This window comes from Thalassophryne amazonica, chromosome 9, assembly GCF_902500255.1.
Source record: "Thalassophryne amazonica chromosome 9, fThaAma1.1, whole genome shotgun sequence".
NCBI classification, from domain to species: domain Eukaryota; kingdom Metazoa; phylum Chordata; class Actinopteri; order Batrachoidiformes; family Batrachoididae; genus Thalassophryne; species Thalassophryne amazonica.
In genome coordinates, this window is record NC_047111.1 from 97,060,863 (window position 1) to 97,081,872 (window position 21,010).

Below are 21,010 nucleotides of genomic sequence, written 5' to 3' on the forward strand. Positions count from 1 at the left end.
CTGATCCCGACCTCTTATGAAACTTCTCTGCTAGTCACACGACATCCTGCATCAACAGAGCCTTAAATTTGTTAGTGATCTGCTCGATGGCCGCTCGGGGCGCGGTGCGCCCTCCAGTGCTGTGGGCCATTTTTAATCCAGTTTTAATGGTCCTTAATCCGTGTGATACCAATACAATCTTCACCGAAAGCCACCTGAATCTTCCAAATGGTTTCCAGCTGGCTGTCTGGCAGAGTTTCTGAAAAAGGTTTCATGGAACAAAGCGGTAGATGCTCAGCCATTCCTAAACAATAAAAATCCGACGAGGGGGGTGGACCAGTGCTCACTCAAAGCCTGCCCACAGGCGAATGACGCAACCGACAAGCATGAAAAAACTCACGCATGCGCACGAAGGTTCAAGCTTGTCTGATGCAAGTGCACATGATTCAAATCCATATAGTTTTTGAAAAAAATAAAAAGGTTGGATAGTTTTCTCACAGACCTCGTATATATAGACACACACACACATATGTATATGTATGTATATTGCCCTTTTTAAGTTGTTTGTCATGATATTGCATATATTCTCTTTTAGTACCTGTCTCTACATTTCAGTCAGGTTTTAGAATTCATCATAGTACAGAAACAGCATTAGTGAAGGTTACAAATGATCTTCTTATGGCCTCAGATAGTGGACTCAAATCCGTGCTTGTTCTGTTAAACCTCAGTGCTGCTTTTGATACTGTTGACCATAACATTTTATTACAGAGATTAGAGCAAGCCATAGGTATTAAAGGCACTGCGCTGCGGTGGTTTGAATCATATTTATCTAATAGATTACAATTTGTTCATGTAAATGGGAAATCTTCTTCACAGACTAAGGTTAATTATGGAGTTCCACAAGGTTCTGTGCTAGGACCAATTTTATTCACTTTATACGTTTCCCTTAGGCAGTATTATTAGACGGCATTGCTTAAATTTTCATTGTTACGCAGATGATACCCAGCTTTATCTATCCATGAAGCCAGAGGACACACACCAATTAGCTAAACTGCAGGATTGTCTTACAGACATAAAGACATGGATGACCTCTAATTTCCTGCTTTTAAACTCAGATAAAACTGAAGTTATTGTACTTGGCCCCACAAATCTTAGAAACATGGTGTCTAACCAGATCCTTACTCTGGATGGCATTACCCTGACCTCTAGTAATACTGTGAGAAATCTTGGAGTCATTTTTGATCAGGATATGTCATTCAAAGCACATATTAAACAAATATGGAGGACTGCTTTTTTGCATTTGCGCAATATCTCTAAAATTAGAAAGGTCTTGTCTCAGAGTGATGCTGAAAAACTAATTCATGCATTTATTTCCTCTAGGCTGGACTATTGTAATTCATTATTATCAGGTTGTCCTAAAAGTTCCCTGAAAAGCCTTCAGTTAATTCAAAATGCTGCAGCTAGAGTGCTAACAGGGACTAGAAGGAGAGAGCATATCTCACCCATATTGGCCTCTCTTCATTGGCTTCCTGTTAATTCTGGAATAGAATTTAAAATTCTTCTTCTTACTTATAAGGTTTTGAATAATCAGGTCCCATCTTATCTTAGGGACCTCATAGTACCATATCACCCCAATAGAGCGCTTCGCTCTCAGACTGCAGGCTTACTTGTAGTTCCTAGGGTTTGTAAGAGTAGAATGGGAGGCAGAGCCTTCAGCTTTCAGGCTCCTCTCCTGTGGAACCAGCTCCCAATTCAGATCAGGGAGACAGACACCCTCTCTACTTTTAAGATTAGGCTTAAAACTTTCCTTTTTGCTAAAGCTTATAGTTAGGGCTGGATCAGGTGACCCTGAACCATCCCTTAGTTATGCTGAAGATCAATCTTGATCTTCTTGATCTTGATCAATCGTGATCTTCAGACAGCACAAAATCCCAGTTTACTTTAAACCGGTTAACACCTTGAGACAGAAATTAGTTCACCCTAAGGACAGGATCCCTAGTTACAAACACAGCAATGTAGTGTATTCTATCAGATGTCAGGAAAACTGTAAGGAACACTACATAGGTGAGACTAAGTAACCTTTACACAAAAGGCTATACCAGCACCGCAGAGAGGGCGCCAGTGGACCTCAGTCTGCAAGACACTAACCACACGTTTGAGGACAAGGAAGTTAAAATATTAGCCAGAGAGAAGAAATGGTTTGAGAGAGGGGTCAAGGAGGCATTCTTTGTGAAACGTTTGAAACCTACCCTTAACCGGGGAGGGGGTCTGAGACACGCTTTATCCCCTGTTTACAATGGGGTACTCAGGTCAAAGCAGTTTCAGTCTTTTGTTCATGGTAATGAGTCATTCACGTCATCAGCAGAGTTGTCAAGGGAGCCATCAGGAGAGGGACAGCTGCCCTGTCATTAGGAGGGTGTTAACTAGAGCACAATAGGTGCTAATTAGAGCTATTGTTTAGTCACCAGCCTATAGCAGTCTGCCTCTCGGTAGGAGGGGTCTGGTTGGGTTTAAAACTCCAGCTTTTGTGACTTCTTGATTATTCTTCTCTACAAGAGTCAAGACAGAAGTCAGACCACCAGAGCAAGAATTTTAGCTGAGGAAGCTTCTGCGATTTGAAACGAAACGTCCTCGCGTCAAGCAACCCAGTCCAGTCGAAGATTCAAGCTTCTCTACTATGGAAACCACCTGGACAACTGAGAGCCTACACAGAAACATTGTGATAGATAGCATAAATGCATTACTTTTAGTAATTAACTGGGTAGTGATTATGTTAGCTGGCTACATCAGTTTACCAGGACAGTAATCTTGGTTAGTTTACAGTTAATTTCCTTGAAAATAAGCACATTGTGTTTGTTTACAGGGAAATAATGAGTTATAATCATAGATGTTCATTGGGTAAGCTAATATGCTACCCCTTTTGTGATTGTCTTAGTAATTTGTTGTAAATACAAAATTGTATGCTACCTTTATCTCCACACTGACAACAATGTCCGGCTTTCCATTCTGCTTGAGCATGTGGATAAAACTCACATGGACAATCTTGAGTGTAAATGCCCACAATACAATCGTGTTGCAGAATTGCTATGCTCAAAAATGTTTCCTGGATAAACTTGTGTATAGACAGTTTCCCATTCCAAGAACAATAATTATCCATTGCATAAACCTTGCAGCAGCATTGTTCTATTGTAAGCAAACCTGTTTGAAATTTCACTAAATCATTCGCTCTTTGCCCACCAGACGGTTACAAGAAGCAGAGAGGAGGTACTGCGAGCTGCAGAAAGAAATGCAGAGATTGAAGGGCAAGATTCAGGAATGGAAATTCCCCAAGGACACAGGCAAGAAATTAACACCCCCACATCTTCAACACATCATTATCTTCATCATCAATAATATTGTGGAATACACTGATCAACCAGGATATTGTGATCACCTGCCTAATATTGTGTAGGTCCTCCTTTTGCCACACAAACAGCCCAGACCTGTCAAGGCATGGATCCTACTTGACCTTTTTTTAACCCCTTAACGCCCAAATTTATATAGCTGTATATAAAAAAATGTTTTGTGTGTGTTTTTGCCTTTAAGTAGATGGTAAATAATGTTGAGATTATTAATTTCACTTTTACACAAAAACTAGATAGTAATATTGGGTATTCTGGTAATGACTTTATGTTATAATGTTATAATAATAATGATGGTATGTTGCAAATTTGCGACAACGGGCATACAGGTCAATTTTATTCTGGTAATGACTTTATGTTATAATGTTATAATAATAATGATGGTATGTCGCAAATTTGCGACAACGGGCATACAGGTCAATTTGGTAAGTTGCATATTTGAGTCAGAGATTGTAGCATATATGCGACGATGGGCGTTAAGGGGTTAAGAACCACTTTTTCAACAATTTGAGCCACAATAGCTCTTGTGTTGGATTGGATGACACAAGCTAGCCTTTGTTCCCTGTGTGCATGAATTAGCCTTGGCCACCCATGACCCTGTTACCGGTTTACTAGTTTTCCTTCCTTACACCACATTTGGTAGGTCCTGACCAGCTACAGACAAGAAACATCACTTATGAGCTAGAGTTTTTGAGATATTCTGGGGCCTTATGTACAAAACGTGCTTACGCACAAAAACCTGGCGTACGTCCAGCTCCACACCAACATTTAGATGTATCACAAGTGAAATGACCGTGGAAATGTGTGGTGCATCACGCAAAAATTCTGGCTGGCGTATGCATGTTTCTACAGCTATTGTTCTACTGTGGACATGTAGAGGTGATGCTGGGAACCGCTAATAGTGTGAAAACAAGAAGTCATCAGAGTGATGTGCACATCAGAGACACACTGATGAACATTTAACACACCCATGTGTTTGTAATTATATGGATGGGTATAAAACCATGCAAAATGATGCATAAAATGGCACTAACAATGGCTGTGTTAGCGTTGTTAAGCACCTTGCGGAATGCCAGGATTTACTTGCAAATGAGGATAATTGGCTCATAAACCGATTTTCATTACCAAGGCCACTGTTACTGGAGTTAGTTGTGCACAGAACTGTGGCTGGCCCAGAGCGCAATATGGTGAGGAGCCAGGGGTTGTCAGTGCTCACACAGGTGCTGACCACGTTGGGCATGCTGGCATCATGGGCATTCCAGAGTGAGCTGGCTGATGGGTCAGGCATGTGCCAGTCAACCTTGCGCCGAGCCATACCAGCTGTGTCGAACGCAATCATCCAACTCTCATCCAGGTACATTCCAACATTATAGCACATTTTGCAGTGAGAGACAGTTTCCCGAATATAATTGGAGCTATTAACTGCACACATATTGCTATAAAGGCGCCATCACATGGTGAATTTATTTTTGTTAATAGGAAACATTTTCATTCCCTCAGTGTTCAAATAATGTGTGGTGCACAAATGCGCATCAGGCTGGAGGCTGCACGGTGCGGGATGGGGGGGCTGCTTGGTGGTTAAATAATTTATCCGTGTAATTGTTCCTAAAGAAAAGCAGCGCAAACACATTTTGGCATGTAGTTCATCCTTTGTAGTTTTCCCCTACTCCTACGTGTCCGGAAAGCCCTCACAGTATGTGGGTACCCACGATGGTCCCTTGATAAAGTGCAGAAGTCCCAAAGAACAAAGAGACCAGACAGACAGGAGACAAGAAGAGGAGTGTCTCTCTCTTATTTAGCAGGAGTAGGGGAAAAAACTACAAAGGATCTTCAGACAGCACAAATCCCAGTTTACTTTAAACCTGTTAACACCTTGAGACAGAAATTATTTCACCCTAAGGACAGGATCCCTAGTTACAAACAGAGCAATGTAGTGTATTCTATCAGATGTCAGGAAAACTGTAACGAACACTACATAGGTGAGACTAAGCATTCATTAATCAATCAATCAATTTTATTTATATAGCGCAAAATCACAACAAACAGTTGCCCCAAGGCGCTTTATATTGTAAGGCAAGGCCATACAATACACAAAAGGCTATATCAGCACCGCAGAGAGGGTGCCGGTGGACCTCAGTCTGCAGTTCATCTCCACCTTAAAGACACTAACCACACGTTTGAGGACAAGGAAGTTAAAAACTTAGCCAGAGAAAATAAATGGTTTGAGAGAGGAGTGAAGGAGGCATTGTATGTGAAACAGTTGAAACCCAGTCTTAACCGGGGAGGGGGTCTGAGACACGCTTTGTCCCCTGTTTACATTGGGGTACTCAGGTCTAAGCAGTTTCAGTCTTTTGTTCATGGTAATGAGTCATTCACATCATCAGGAGAGCCGTCAGGAGAGCCGTCAGGAGAGCCGTCAGTCCCATCGCTATGAGGGACAGCTGCCCTGTCATTAGGAGGGCGCTAACTAGAGCACAATAGGTGCTAATTAGAGCAATTGTTTAGTCACTAGCCAATAGCAGTCTGCCTCTCAGTAAAAGGGGTCTGGTTAGATTTAAAACTCCAGCTTTTGTGGCTTCTGTTATTCTTCTATACAAGAGTCAAGACAGAAGTCAAATTACCAGAGCAAGAATTTTAGCTGAGGAAGCGTCTGCGATTTTAGCAAAATGTCCTTGCGTCAAGCAACCCAGTCCAGTCGAGGATTCAAGCTTCTCTACTATCTGAATATATTTGTGCTTACGCCTGATTCAGGGTTTTGGCATACTCTAACTTTTAGTAAAGTCAATGCAAGTCTTTGTACATGAGGCCCCTGGTCAGGTCACCTAGCCATTACAATTTGGCCCTTGTCAAAGTCACTGAAATCTTTATGCATCCACATCATTTTGCTACTTCCAACACATCAACTTTGAAACTACAATGTTGTTGTCTAATATATCTGTTGGGAAAGTGTAGTGACATGGACCCACAACAGGGGGCGTTAATGAACGGACAATGGATAAGCTAAAAAGTAACAATTTAATGTTGTGAATTGCACAACGGAATACAGACAATAACAATGAAGGAGTACAGTCAATTATACACAAGGTGACGTGTGGGCAGGCTCGAGGATAGAAGACGTCTGTCCAGAGAAGAGCCGGATCCCACACGGCTTCCACCGCCAGCAAACCTGAACAACACCAGAGCCGCCAAGTCCCGAGTCCCAGGTGGGCACCGTCTCCAGCTGTCAGACCTGGTACTGCTGACAGAAACAGAAACAGTTAATTGTGGGTGTGTGATGACACACCCAGTAATCTTTCCTTGCTCAGTTCCTCCGGGAGGGAGAACCTCCACCTCCAGAAACAGATTCGCCCGTGCAGCTCCTGTCAGTCACTTCCCTGGAAGGAGTGAGAGGTGAAGACGTCGCACTCACACTATCCGCCAATCCAGCTTCAGACTGTATCCACAGGAAAACGGCTGCACACAGAATAATGTTTAGTCTTAGTAGTCACAGGAGAGAAGGTTACCTTGAGTGGTAGCTGATTTCTCGGCGGGGAGGTGGAGTGGCAGTCCGGCCTTTATGGTGATGTGTGATGAGTGACAGCTGATGCTGATGACGAGTGACAGCTGTCACTCCCAGTTGCTATGATTCCCTCTCGTGCTTGAAGCCCGCACTTCAAGCAGGGCGCCATCTGGTGGTGGTGTGGCCAGCAGTACCTCCTCTTCAGCGGCCCACACAACAATATCTCACCCACTGACAGGTGTCATTGTAACAAGATAATCAATGTTATTCACTTCACCTATTAGTGATCACAATGTTATGGCTGATCGGTGTACTGTACATACCATTCAAATATCAGCAGGCCAAATTAGAATCTTGGCATCAACTGAGCAAGGGAGCAAAGCTAGCTAACCACTTAGATTGCACAACAGCTAACCAAAGCATGGCTAGCCAAAGACAGCATGGCTAGCTATCAAATAATTAACATAAAAACAGGTTTGTTGACCTAATTTTGAGCTGTGGAAGTAGTCTGTATTGTGTATTCACCTGTTGCTGTTACACTGCTACTATCTTTTTGGTTATTTTAGTAAATAACTTTTGAGTTTTCACTTTGATATTTGTGTATTAGCATACCTACAGATGTAGTTTCAACCAATTCCTCTGAGTAGCCATTCTAAATATCTTGTGTATATAGTATAAATATTTGGGCCAAATTTTGACCTTAATTAGATTTTTTCTAAATCAAGTCCTTCAATCAATCAATCCACCAAATTTGGTCCAAATCGGATTAAAACTGTTCAAGTTGTTTTGTTCAAACATGCACAGAATCTAAAGCAATACGCTGCATCGACAACCATGCATGCGTGTAATGGGAATTATTATTAATTATAATTATAATTAAAAGCAAAAAAATTACTTTTTTAAAACAAAGTAGAAAGTTTTTTTTTTGTTGTTTTTTTTTGCCAGATTTGACCCAGTTGGTAAGTTTGTTTTCCAAAATTCATGTTTCAGTAGCATTACCTAACCACAGCGCCATCCACACAAACCAGTTGCACTCTACTTTACAGTCCTTTAGTTTCTTTGGAACAATATAAGAGATGGAATGAGTTCCGGACAATATGAGCTGCTGTGAATAAACACAGGGCTGCACAGTCCCAGCAGCATCTGCTTATGTTGTAGGCTTCAGTCAGAACATGGCGATAAATACTCACTCTAAAAATAGCTTTGGTATGCAAGACCTTGGATGCCCGTTTCCTTAAATCAATACAGTGTCACAAGTTTTTTAAAGATGCACCGATGAGGGTTGTCTGGCTGCTGGTGGGCAGATGGATGAAGGTGTTATGAGTAATGACCGAAACTTGTGTTGTTGCACAAGCATGTGTGCAGAAAGCACGTGCCTTTCTCCATCTTTGGTGAGAAAAACACAACATTTGCGGCTTATATCACATCACCATCCCTGCTTTTTCCATCACTCTCTCACTCTGTTACTCACAGGATCTTTGTCATGGCAAATATGTGTTTCGTTGTACCTGTTTGTGTTGTTTTAATTCTGGCTGGCCCAGCAGCGTACGCCTGTAACAGCGCCACTGCACATCATGGCCTCTGATATTCATCTTTCTCCTCCAATCACAGAGCTGAGTATCTGCCTAGCATCTCTTGCTCTGCCTGCCCACTGTGCGGAAGCGACATGGGATGTAAGCCGACCTTAAGTACACTTTCATAATCTGTCTCTCTGCCTGACTTGGAAATGAAAACATTTAATTCAGCATGTGGTTTTCTGATTAATTTGCAGAAACGTTGCTGTTGTTGTGTAAGTAAAGGAGGATAGACTTGTTGGCAAACTGATATAAATCAGGATCTGTATACATTTCTGCAAAGTGTTCTATTTTCACTGTTACAGAGGGAGAGAGCGCCCCCAGCCTGCCATTACCCGCTGGTGATTCCTCTACACCGCCACCTGCTCCTGTTTCACAGGGTATGGAGACAAAAGGGATGTGTATAATTTACAGAGGTGGCTTTGAAGTTTTAGAAATGGTGGTGACCGAGGGGGGCCCAAGTGCTTTACGAGGGCAGCTAACTGTTTAGAAGCAACTTGTGACACCTCCCCCTGGACTGTGATGCCGCAACATCAAGTTACTGTATTATCTCTCCCTCTCCTCCTCCCCTGTCACTTTAGGTGTGCCCCAGGGCTCTGTCCTGGTGCCCCTCATCTCCATCATCTATCTTCTTCCCCTTGGTAATATCTTCCGAAAATTTAACATTCATTGACACTGTTATGCTGATGACACCCAGCTTTATCTTACCACTAAACCCTCGTCCACTCTTCCACCCACCTCCCTCACTGATTGCATCTCTGAAATAAAAACCTCGTTCACTTTAAACTTTCTTAAATTAAACAGTAGCAAAACTGAGGTTCTCCTCATTGGTACAACATCCACTCTATCCAAAAATGACCATTTTTCTCTCATTATTTATTATTCCAGCATTTTATCTCCCCCCAGGTTAAGAGTCTGGGTATTATTCTTGACAGCACACTATCCTTTCTGTCCCATGTTAAAAACATCACCAGGTCTGTTTACTTCCATCTACGAAACATTAATCGTCTACACCCCTCTCTTACCCCCCACACTGCTGCCATTCTCATCCATAGTCTCATAACTTCCCGTCCAGATTATTGTAATTCTTTCCTCTTCGGTCTCCCTCACAAATCCATCCATAAACTTCAACTGGTTAGAATTCAGCTGCCCACATCATAACTCAAACCCACCTGATCCACCATATCACTCCTGTCCTACAACAGCTCCACTGGCTTCCGGTTCAGATTCACATTCAATTCAAAATTCTCATGTTAACATTCAAGGCCACACACAACCACACTCCCCTATATCTGTCCGATCTCCTCTATGTTCCAACTCCCTCCCGCTCCCGCAGATCCTCTTCCTCCATTTACCTGTCTGTCCCCTCTACCCGTCTCACTACCAAGAGGAGCAGAGCATTCAGCTGCTCTGCTTCCCATCTCTGGAATAATTATATCCCAAATCAGAAACATTGATTCTTTTCCCCTTTTCAAATGGCAACTCAAAACACATCTGTTCATGACTGCTTATTCCTCCTGATGCATATTGTTCTATTTTAGTGATTTTATTGTTGTTTCTTTTATTGGATTTTGAGTTTTACTGTACAGTGTCCTTGAGTGTCAAGATAGGTGCCTTCAAATGGAATGTATTATTATTATTATTATTATTATTATTATTATTATTATTATTATTATTATCATCATCATCATCTTTGACAACTGACAGAAGGAAATCTACGCTGGCTGAGAGAAACCACAACACTTATTACAAATTAAGACAGTGATCACAAATACAGAAAACACTGGCAAATACAATCAATCAATCAATTAAATCAATTTTATTTATATAGCACCAAATCACAACAAACAGTTGCCCCAAGGCGCTTTATATTGTAAGGCAAGGCCATACAATAATTACGTAAAAACCCCAACGGTCAAAACGACCCCCTGTGAGCAAGCACTTGGTGACAGTGGGAAGGAAAAACTCCCTTTTAACAGGAAGAAACCTCCAGCAGAACCAGGCTCAGGGAGGGGCAGTTTTCTGCTGGGACTGGTTGGGGCTGAGGGAGAGAACCAGGAAAAAGACATGCTGTGGAGGGGAGCAGAGATCAATCACTAATGATTAAATGCAGAGTGGTGCATACAGAGCAAAAAGAGAAAGAAACACTCAGTGCATCATGGGAACCCCCCAGCAGTCTAAGTCTATAGCAGCATAACTAAGGGATGGTTCAGGGTCACCTGATCCAGCCCTAACTATAAGCTTTAGCAAAAAGGAAAGTTTTAAGCCTAATCTTAAAAGTAGAGAGGGTGTCTGTCTCCCTGATCTGAATTGGGAGCTGGTTCCACAGGAGAGGAGCCTGAAAGCTGAAGGCTCTGCCTCCCATTCTACTCTTACAAACCCTAGGAACTACAAGTAAGCCTGCAGTCTGAGAGCGAAGCGCTCTATTGGGGTGATATGGTACTATGAGGTCCCTAAGATAAGATGGGACCTGATTATTCAAAACCTTATAAGTAAGAAGAAGAATTTTAAATTCTATTCTAGAATTAACAGGAAGCCAATGAAGAGAGGCCAATATGGGTGAGATATGCTCTCTCCTTCTAGTCCCTGTTAGCACTCTAGCTGCAGCATTTTGAATTAACTGAAGGCTTTTCAGGGAACTTTTAGGACAACCTGATAATAATGAATTACAATAGTCCAGCCTAGAGGAAATAAATGCATGAATTAGTTTTTCAGCATCACTCTGAGACAAGACCTTTCTAATTTTAGAGATATTGCGTAAATGCAAAAAAGCAGTCCTACATATTTGTTTAATATGCGCTTTGAATGACATATCCTGATCTAAAATGACTCCAAGATTTCTCACAGTATTACTAGAGGTCAGGGTAATGCCATCCAGAGTAAGGATCGGGTTAGACACCATGTTTCTAAGATTTGTGGGGCCAAGTACAATAACTTCAGTTTTATCTGAGTTTAAAAGCAGGAAATTAGAGGTCATCCATGTCTTTATGTCTGTAAGACAATCCTGCAGTTTAGCTAACTGGTACAAAAATACAAAAGAATATCTGTGTCAATTAAACAAGTAGTCAAGTCAAGTTTGGCAGCATGTGCTGGTGCCATGCTTCGCCGCATACGCTACACCATAGAACCACCTTGGGTGAGACAACCAGTCCATCCCCACATCTCTAAAATAATCATCTATCTGCCTTGCTAAGTGAGCTGTGGGTGTGCCCTTGGTCTTCTCCAGCCACTGAGGTCTTCAACACTCAGGCACCTATGTGCTGGATCACGCACAGTGAAATAAATGCACCACATGGCCAAAATGTTGAAGCTTATGATCTGTGGTAGCTGATTGGAGCCGAAACTGGAGATAAAGCCACAGCAGAGCACCAAGAATCTTGTCTTTGAAGGATGGCAGCTGGTCTCTTGGAAAGACAGAACACAAAGAAATATGACCAGCAGCACATGCTACAATTCACTGTATTGGGGTGAATATAAGACAGGGGTCTTCTTATAATTGCAGATTAGGCTTTTACATTTGAGATATGCAATGAAAACCCCTTGAAAAGAGTGCGGTTAAAATGTTTATTAATAACCACTTGCAACAACGAAGAACCCTCAAAAGTCATGCTGTAATGTATAATTTAGACTCTTGGTGCCAAATATTGCCTCTTTGCATTTTAAAACCATTAAAATCTTTAAAATATTCCTCCTTTACTGTTCCTTCTATAAAGTTCAGACACTTTATGTAACAACAGCTTGTTAGGGTTCAAGCACCCATTGATAGGGTTGGAAGAACCCACTTGTATTTGTTGTGATTTTTCTTTTTTTTCCCCATCTGCATATATAGTGATGGTAAATGCCACACTGGCAGAACCATTTATGAACATTAATACACATATATGCAATTTATTCTTGCAAGACAGAAGGTATGTAGTGTGTGAGTGAACGTAGTGTGCGTGTGTGTGACCCCCATCCGCCCTTCCCGATCAGCCTACACCATCCTACTCAAAGGCCAACCGACAACTTCGATCAGGAAGGGCCGACCACCAAAACAACACGAAGACAAACAAGAATGAAAGACAAGTGGTGAAGGCAATAACTGTGACGTGATGAGAAATGAGATACCAAGGAGACGGGGCCCCAACCATACAACTTACAAGGACAAAGAACCACACATGAACAAACAGTGACAGCAACAATCTGTTGTCTAATTAGTGAGCATCCATACCTTAATCTAGGACACCAGAGTCTTGATCCCCTTGAGAGCACCCAAAACCGAATTGTGGTGACGGCCACAAACCCATAACTGAACTGAAACAAATTGTTTCTTAGTGACTAGAAAAATGCTTCCATGGGACATTTGTAGTAACATACTTTAATGTCTGCTTAGAAGACAACTGTTTACCAATAGTATATTAGAATAAGTAAGTCTTATATTAGCAGGTGTGCACATAACTGGTGCTGACGGGACTCGTGCATATTAAAATTTAATTACGGGCAGTTGAGGGAATTGCTTCTCATGAGGAAGCAATGATGACAAATTGTAGGAAAATTTGTCTGCAACCAAGGCCAATACAAATTCACAGCTGGGTGGACTGAAACAATTCAGATTAAGTGTATCCAAGGACACGGATGCAGGTACACAGTAAATTTTGCAGAGTAACATATACTCTGCCAGGATAACATTTGGTCCCAGTCCAAATAGAGTTAAATACACTCTATTATAGAATGAAATCAGCTCTACCATCTTGTCAAATCACGTTTTTCAACTCCAATAAGAGTCATTCACAGCATGATAGAGTTGATTTTACCATGTGATAAAATTGATTTAGCACTGTGGTAGAGTATATTTAACTGTATTTGGACTGGGACCAATTTTTCAATTTAAATTTATTTTCATTTATATAGCGCCAAATCACAACAGAGTTGTTGTGTGTTGGGGGGTTTGGCTGGATGTTTTTGTGTTGTTTTCTTTTCTTTGCTCTCCAGGTGGTATGCAAACTGGTTTTTGTCTGTGGAGAAGGTGCTGGCAGAAGAGTCCTTCACCCTCATCAGCATTATTAGCCGCACCTGTGGAGGATGTTCACGTGCAGGCCTACTGACTCGCAGCACCTGTGGATGATGCTCACGTGTAAACTTAAAGACTTTCAGCTGAAGCAGATAATGAGATGGCGTTCTGCATTTGAGCCATGAGTGGTTCGAGCAGAACTGCCGGGAACTCGACCTTGTGACGTTCGTTTGTGAGACGCTGAGGACCGCGCCAGGGTTTGACACATCGTGCCTGTGAAGGAGGACGGTGAGGGACACATGCTGTCAGCACACATCAGAGGTGATTATTGTCTGAATGATCGTTAATAGTAATTTGCCATTTTGTTACGCAGTATATTTGAACATTGATGAAAATTGTGCAGTTTGCTTCTCACTGCCGTGGCGTACGGACTGATGATCCTCCACCTGTTGTGAGAAGCTGCTCATTTACATAAAGCTTAAATTCAGACCTGAATGTGTTGCTGATAGTGTGTGCCTCTGAAAGATATTTGCTGTAGCTCTGTTGACTTACCTCACCTTTTCCATCCTTCACAGAGTCAGTTTGTCGTGTCCACCTGGGGGGTGTTTGGCGGTGAATCTGAGTCCAGAAGCACCGAGGCTTCGATCCTTTTGGGCGCTGGAGAGCGCGCCGTCCTTCACTCCGCCAGACAAACTAAATATTTATGTTGTACACTAATTATTGCACCGGAGGGGAAATAAAATCGTTTTGTTTGTGGAACCGCTTTCTGGTTATTTAGCGCTGGGCTTGGTCAGACGTTGGTCCGCTCCTCAACCTGCGTCTGCACATAACAAGAGTTGCCTCAAGGCGCTTCACACAAGTAAGGTCTAACCTTACTAATCCCCAGAGCAACAGTGTTAAGGAAAAACTCCCTCTGAGGAAAAAACCTCAAGGAGACCAGACTCAAAGGGGTGATCCTCTGCTTGGGCCATGCTACAGACATAAATTACAGAACAATTTACAAAACAAATATACAGGAAAAGCTGTTGGTGCACAGGACAGGAGTGTCTCCAGCACAATTACCAAATGTTATCCTGGCAGAGTATATTTTACTCTGCAAAATTTACTGTGTAGCATTGTTGGGTTTTAATCCTACATCTACATATTGGCAAGCCAGATCCTTTCCACTCAGCTACCTGCTCTACACACTATGTTAGCATTCTGAAGATATATAATATGGCCTCTAAATTTCTTCACTGTCTTCGTGATGCGAGAATGCTCTGATGCCCTCCTCGGTCTGTTTGTGGACAGTTTCTCAATGCAGTTATGCTGCTTTTGCTGACAAATTTTCTCTTACATTAGAGACAATCGTTATTTCTCATGTGCCTTCCAGGTCCGACTTCCTCAGGTGAGGAATGAGTCGTACCTGCTGGTGTGTGCAGAAGGTGGGGAGCTCCAAGCATGGGAGAGAAACTGTTATGCCGAGCTTTCCTGAATGGACCTGCCGACTTCTCCCTCTACAACAGGAAAAACTGAGCCAGATTTTTGGTGACCACAAGACACCAGCATCAGCTTCTCAGGGGAGGTGCTGGGGGGTTAAAGACTACAGATGACTTTCTAATGCCAGGTTTTCTCATGGTAAACTTGGACCTGGTGAAGAAGCAAGACAGCCTGCTGGGAGCCATTGAGGAAGAAATGATGAAGGCCACCTTCTGAACAACCCTCTTGTCTCTCCGTTTGAGTTCAAAGCACATTGAGGAAAGGACTCAATTTAATGTGTGACAACGATGATTATATAAACCAAAGAGGATCCAGAAGCATCTCTCCATGAGCATCATGTCCTCTGAGACTTTAGACCATATTGGTGAAAAGCTGTTGGAGGGAAGTCACACTAGAAATTGGCAGCACATATTTTATCAGTGCAGTCTAATGAAATTCAGGACCACACAGTGATTTGATGTGGATAATGTTTTGTCTGAGTATAGCTAATCAACTAATCATCAGTACCTTATGTTACTAAAATTTATTGAGTAAATCACTAACTGGATACCGACCTAATGTTCTCTAATGAGCATATTTAACAGAATATGTCACTTACCTGCAAAAAAAATAGCTCATTTTTGTTGGCGCTAAATGCTAACTAGCCAAGCCAAGTGCCTTAATGAGCCAATGTAGAGACTACAGGCTAGGCTAGCTAGCTTAACACACATCGTACAGGTGTTACTCGGACAATATTAGGAACTACTTGAAGTGAATGCATTTTACAACTATTTCTAAACTTGCAAAAAAAATTGGCTGGAAACTATATTGAAATGATATTTGGGACAGTTTTGTCATTTAGTAAAATTACATTAAATTGAACAGCTGCCTTGAATTTGGGCATTGTTAGCATTGCTAGCTCTTCAAAGGTGAACATTATCATCACACCTCATGATACTGCGTTGCTGCAAATTACTGTGCCAGATTTCACAAAAATGAAATTTCTATCTATTTCAGTGCATACTGCTCAAGTGATTATTTTGCCACTAGAGGCAGATCTGCACAAATCTATGGTTCATGCAAAATGACATGGAAGTGTACTCTAAATATTTGCTGCCAAAATATGTTTGTGACCAGCTCCTCGCAGTTTATGTGGTTTCTCTTACATATCCCGTATTTGCACAAAGGGGTAGTTTGTACTTGAGTTGCACTATGGCATGTTTTGCTTTGCCTGTTTTACAATACAAACTATTAATCTGTTCTTTAGCATTACAAGTACTTTGGTTCATGCATTTTTTGGATTAACTGTAGATTGAATACAGCCACTTTGAAGCTTGAGGTAAATGGTACGAGATGCAGCAAAATCAATGAATACATGACTGAATGACGGCATAAGTAAAAACACTATATAGTATTTAAATGTTAAATTTAAAACTAGTGGTGCCACTGTAAACCTAGGTAATGCTAGCAAGCATCAATCTGTTAAAGGAGTTTTCTTACCCACTTAACTGGTTTACAGATGAGAACAAATTTATTAGCCATCCTAATACATTTAAGGTTTTCTTCTTCTTTTTCTGTGCTTTTTTAACAAAACAAGGAATTTTTAAAACAGCATTTCTAAACATCCTCATTTGCATTTTGGATTCTTAAATTATTTGACTTTGCACACAGAAACAAAATTATTTCACAAAACCCAAAAACTACCAGAGTCAAAATTATTAGCCCCCTTATGAACGGACCTGTTTGTAGAACTATAGCACAAGCCACTGTTGTGAAATGATGAGGTTTAACTTTGTAAGGCTCAAAGCTTGTAAAAATCAAATTAAAACTGATGGTTATCTTCCAGAGTACACACAGTATAAAAACATCAGTAAGGGTTTGAGCTGTCATTTGAGAAAGCATCATACCAAACGCAAAAGAAATCAGTTTAGACTTTAGAAAAAGAATTGTTGATGCTCACAAAGCAGGAGAAGGATTTATCACAGCGTTTCCAGGTGTCAGGAAGTGGAGTGAGAAGCATCATCAAGAAATTGAAACAGAGCTTCACAGTAATAATAAGCCTGTCTGAGCTAAGACGCAAAAGATTTCAAAGACTCTGGAAAGAAAACTCATGAGATATGTGTCTAAAGAACCCAGAACAACTGCTAAGACACTAGGGAATGACTTAGTCAAGTCAAGAATTGTAGTCTCAAAAGAGACAATCACTAGATCCCATGATAGAACTGTACTACGACGTTGCAGACCAAGAAAAACTCCACTTCTGCAAAAGAGACACCTTCAAGCCAGACTGAAGTATGCTAAGGACAACCTGGAAAAAGGTTATGCATAGTGGAAGTGTGTTCTTTGGTCACATGAGACAAAACTACAGGTCTTTGGCCATAGAGATGTTGCTTTTGGAGAAAAAAGGGAGAGACATATATCCCAAAGAACACCATCTCACAGGGAAGATGTTTCAGTGTGTCAGGAACTGGGTATCTCCTCAAGGTGGAAGACAAAGAAGAAGAAGAAAGAAGGGTATGTGAAGATTTTGAAAGAAAAGAGCAGCAAAACTGGGTCTGGGTTGTCACTTTCTCTTCTAACACGACAACAGCCAAAAATATACATCACTCCTGGTGAAGAACTGCCTCAAGAAGACCAAAGTGAACATTACTGACTGACCTGCACAAAGCCCTGACTTGAATCCCATTGAAAATCTGTGGTGTAAAATGAAGACCAAGGCCCTTGCCAGAAGACCATCAAATATGGGGGAGCTTGAGAGATTCGCCAAAGAAGAATAGGCTGGGTTTCCTCTTGAGACATGTCTGAGACTTCTCGAAAACTACAACAAACAACTACAGGCTATTATCCAGCAAAAAGGATGCACAATTGACTACTAGCATCAGGAGGACTAATAATTTTTCCTCATCTGTAAATATCATTAGGATGCTCAAGACATCTTTTAAATATTGAAAATCTGAAACAGATTTATTACATGTGTGACAAAGTAAGTTGCAGTCACCAGTTCACCTATATCCACTAAACCACTCACATTTTGTTGGAGTGCTATATTAGCACAATGTGTTTGAGTAAGTCTGTGTTTACAAGCAACATTAAAGAAGAAAAATATAAAGCCAAATATACCAAAATACCATTTTTATTAAATTCATCATTAATATTCATGTAAATCACAGGAGACCACCTCAAAAATACATATTTTTGAAGATAAAAAATTATCACACATTTTCTGTATTTATATTAATTTGTAAATATTATATATTTCTCAGGTTTTTGTTGTTTTAAAAGTTTTAGGTTGACCTTAAATGTGCCTAAATGTATGCAGAGAGCTGTAAAAGATTGACCATATCAGTGAAGCACTCCACTTATTATTGTAAATTATCTTGATGATTAATCAATAATACTTAATACTTCAATCAATACTAATGATATTATTATTATTATTATTATTATTATTATTATTATTATTATTATTATTATTATTGTTTATTTGAAGTGATAGTTGTTTGGACTGGTAAAAACTAATATGGAATATATCGATTTATTCAGAATATATCAAAATGTGCAACCCTCATGGTGAAATTGTGCATGGTATTTACACATAAAGAAGCTGCTTCTTAAAAGAAAGGGTTTTAAAAAAAAGTAGGATGTAGTTTTTTGCCTAACTGCATGGTGTGGTGTCAGTGTTCATAAAAGTTAGGTTCCTTTGTTTTTGGGTAAATGATCAAGTGAATTCAAACTTATTTATGACAATAAACTGGCCACAAAGTGGTGTAACATTAAAATAATGTTGCATATTTGATATAATCAAGTACAGAAAGAAACATTTTGAGGATGAAAGGAGAAATGAATGATGCAGTTTAATGCTGACTGTCGTATATGCAAAATAAATGTTATTTACTACTTTTGCTATTATACAGTTTTATTTATGGACATCAACATAAATAACAAAATCACATGTACTCACACATAGACACAGCATAATACTGTAGCTTGTAATGTCAAGGAAGGGCTTTAGGCTTTGGCAGAAACATATTTTGTTGCTATTCTCCCCTTTCATGATGGACTTGAGGCTTAATAAATGACTAAAATATAAAGGCAGGCAGCAATGACATAAGAGGTTATTTTTCTTGTTGAACCTGTTGTAAATGTGCAAAATTACAGGTCAAAATCACACCAATCTTCCTAAGACAGAGTAAAGTGGGCTGTCCTTAGAGGATCTTGGTAAAACTCACTCATGCACAAATTCAAACTTGTCCAACATACTATCATGTGGACACACACTTCAAATTTGATGAAAATCTGATCAATTTTGATTTTGATATCTTGTGCACAAGAAAATATGACTAATGCAAGGACACACAGATGCATGGAAATTGAATTGATTTGAATAATGTACTATGATACTGAAACTGGAACAGAAGGTGGCGACAATGCATTATTAAGGATGCCAACCACCATAAAACAACAAAAAGAAGAAGCTCTGAATGAGGAAAACATGCTAGGTAAAATTAATGAACCATGTTCTCAAACTGAAAGTGCACACTTTGAATAAAGATAGAGAATAACCTTCAGATATTTTAAATGAAGAGACTGAATAATCTTCATACTACTCAGCACTAGATTTGTTTTGCATTTTGTGAGATAGCCAAAACTGCAATGAGGAGGATGGCTCGGCAAAAGTTAGGCTAACTGTAATGTTTTGAAAAATGTATAGTTTGTTTTTTAAATTTGTTTACATTTAGTGAGGTGCACGCGTTTAGCTCAGTATGGATGTTTTCACCTGCTGAGTGATGGTAAGAAGCATTATTATCACTTTGCCGAGGCGTTGCTAGGCCAGTATCGTAGATTTACATCGACGCTACCTGGCTATACCTGCCCACTGTGCGTAAACAAATGACATCATAGCGCGCAGCCTAACTCAGGCGAATATCTGTCATTTTGGGCGACTGGGCATGGACGGAGGGACTCAGAAAATGCATACCACCCTCCCAAAGCATGTTATTGTATTATTGTCCTGTTGAATTCTTTGTGCCTTGTACATTACCATTAATTAGCCCGTTAGGTCTTGCTTGCTAAAGCAACATTTGCATTTAAATAAATAATGTGTTGATTCCAATCATTTTGCTTCTTGCTGCATGAAGGGGTACCACCACATTCTAAAAGTAAATGTGACTTATAAACTGAAGTGACTATGTTTTGTCCTTATCATAATGCATTTACTGGCCAAGCAGTTAAGTTGTGTCAGGAAGGGCAACAGGTGTAAAACCGGATCAAACTCAAATCTGCTGTGGTGACTCCAAGTGAAACAAAGAAAAAGGTGGAGGTGACATACGATGATACATTTATGGACAGATGCAACATATCGTCCAGCCATTCTTCTGGTCATACATTCTGGAGATATATATATATATATATCAAGATCAGTTAAAGGGCCTTTTGTAATTGAGTATCTACTGTATTTAAATATGACTAAACAAAACTAGCGTGTGACACAACTAAGAATAACCATTTACTCTTCATATTATTTTTAACAGTGAACACAGAGCAGGTTCACTCTTTTAGCTGCTGTAGTTAACAGTATGTTGCTACAGGTTATGTATTTATTTCAGTTGTCAGCAAGAACAAGCAGAATGAAACATATTTCATTCTACATTATAACAAGCAATAAAAGACCAAAGTTAATGTACTTGAGTACATTAAAATCAACCTTTATTTACTTTTTTAATGAATGAACCATGAACAATGAACACATGCAGAGAAAGTACAAACATCTGGAAGTATCGGTGGAGAATACAAATACTCAGCAAATGTGTTTTTATTTCTAGTTTTCTTGGATTGAAATTAATTATCCACGATTTCTTTTTTTGCACACAAGACACATATTTCTCTTGAATTTTGTTCACAGATTTGTTAAAATGCATGTCAGAGAGCACTGATTAAACATGATCGTGGAACATGTGCCTTGGACTTGTCGCAAACGTGACTGTAAAATGTGCAGTTTTATTGCACAACACAATGATGCAACTGGCATTCTGACTGCAAGAATATCCACCAGAGGTGCTGTCTGTGAGCTCAGTGTACATTTCACTACCACAAGCCATTTCTAACATCA

General features: G+C 40.3%; 1 protein-coding gene across 2 annotated transcripts in view; it reads left to right on the forward strand.

Annotated features, from left to right (window-relative positions):
* Positions 1-18,798, forward strand: part of LOC117517687 (myotonin-protein kinase) — a 54,599-nt gene extending 35,801 nt beyond the window's left edge. The window contains exons 12-16 of one of the 2 annotated variants that reach the window (XM_034178801.1): positions 3,220-3,317; positions 8,491-8,552; positions 8,651-8,668; positions 8,759-8,833; positions 14,816-18,798. In XM_034178801.1, the coding sequence (XP_034034692.1) occupies positions 3,220-3,317; positions 8,491-8,552; positions 8,651-8,668; positions 8,759-8,833; positions 14,816-14,917 (355 nt within the window). In that variant the 3' untranslated portion in view covers positions 14,918-18,798. The remainder of the gene's footprint in view (positions 1-3,219; positions 3,318-8,490; positions 8,553-8,650; positions 8,669-8,758; positions 8,834-14,815) is intronic. The other variant, XM_034178802.1, reaches the window with a different exon arrangement.
* The last annotated feature ends 2,212 nt before the right edge of the window (positions 18,799-21,010 follow it).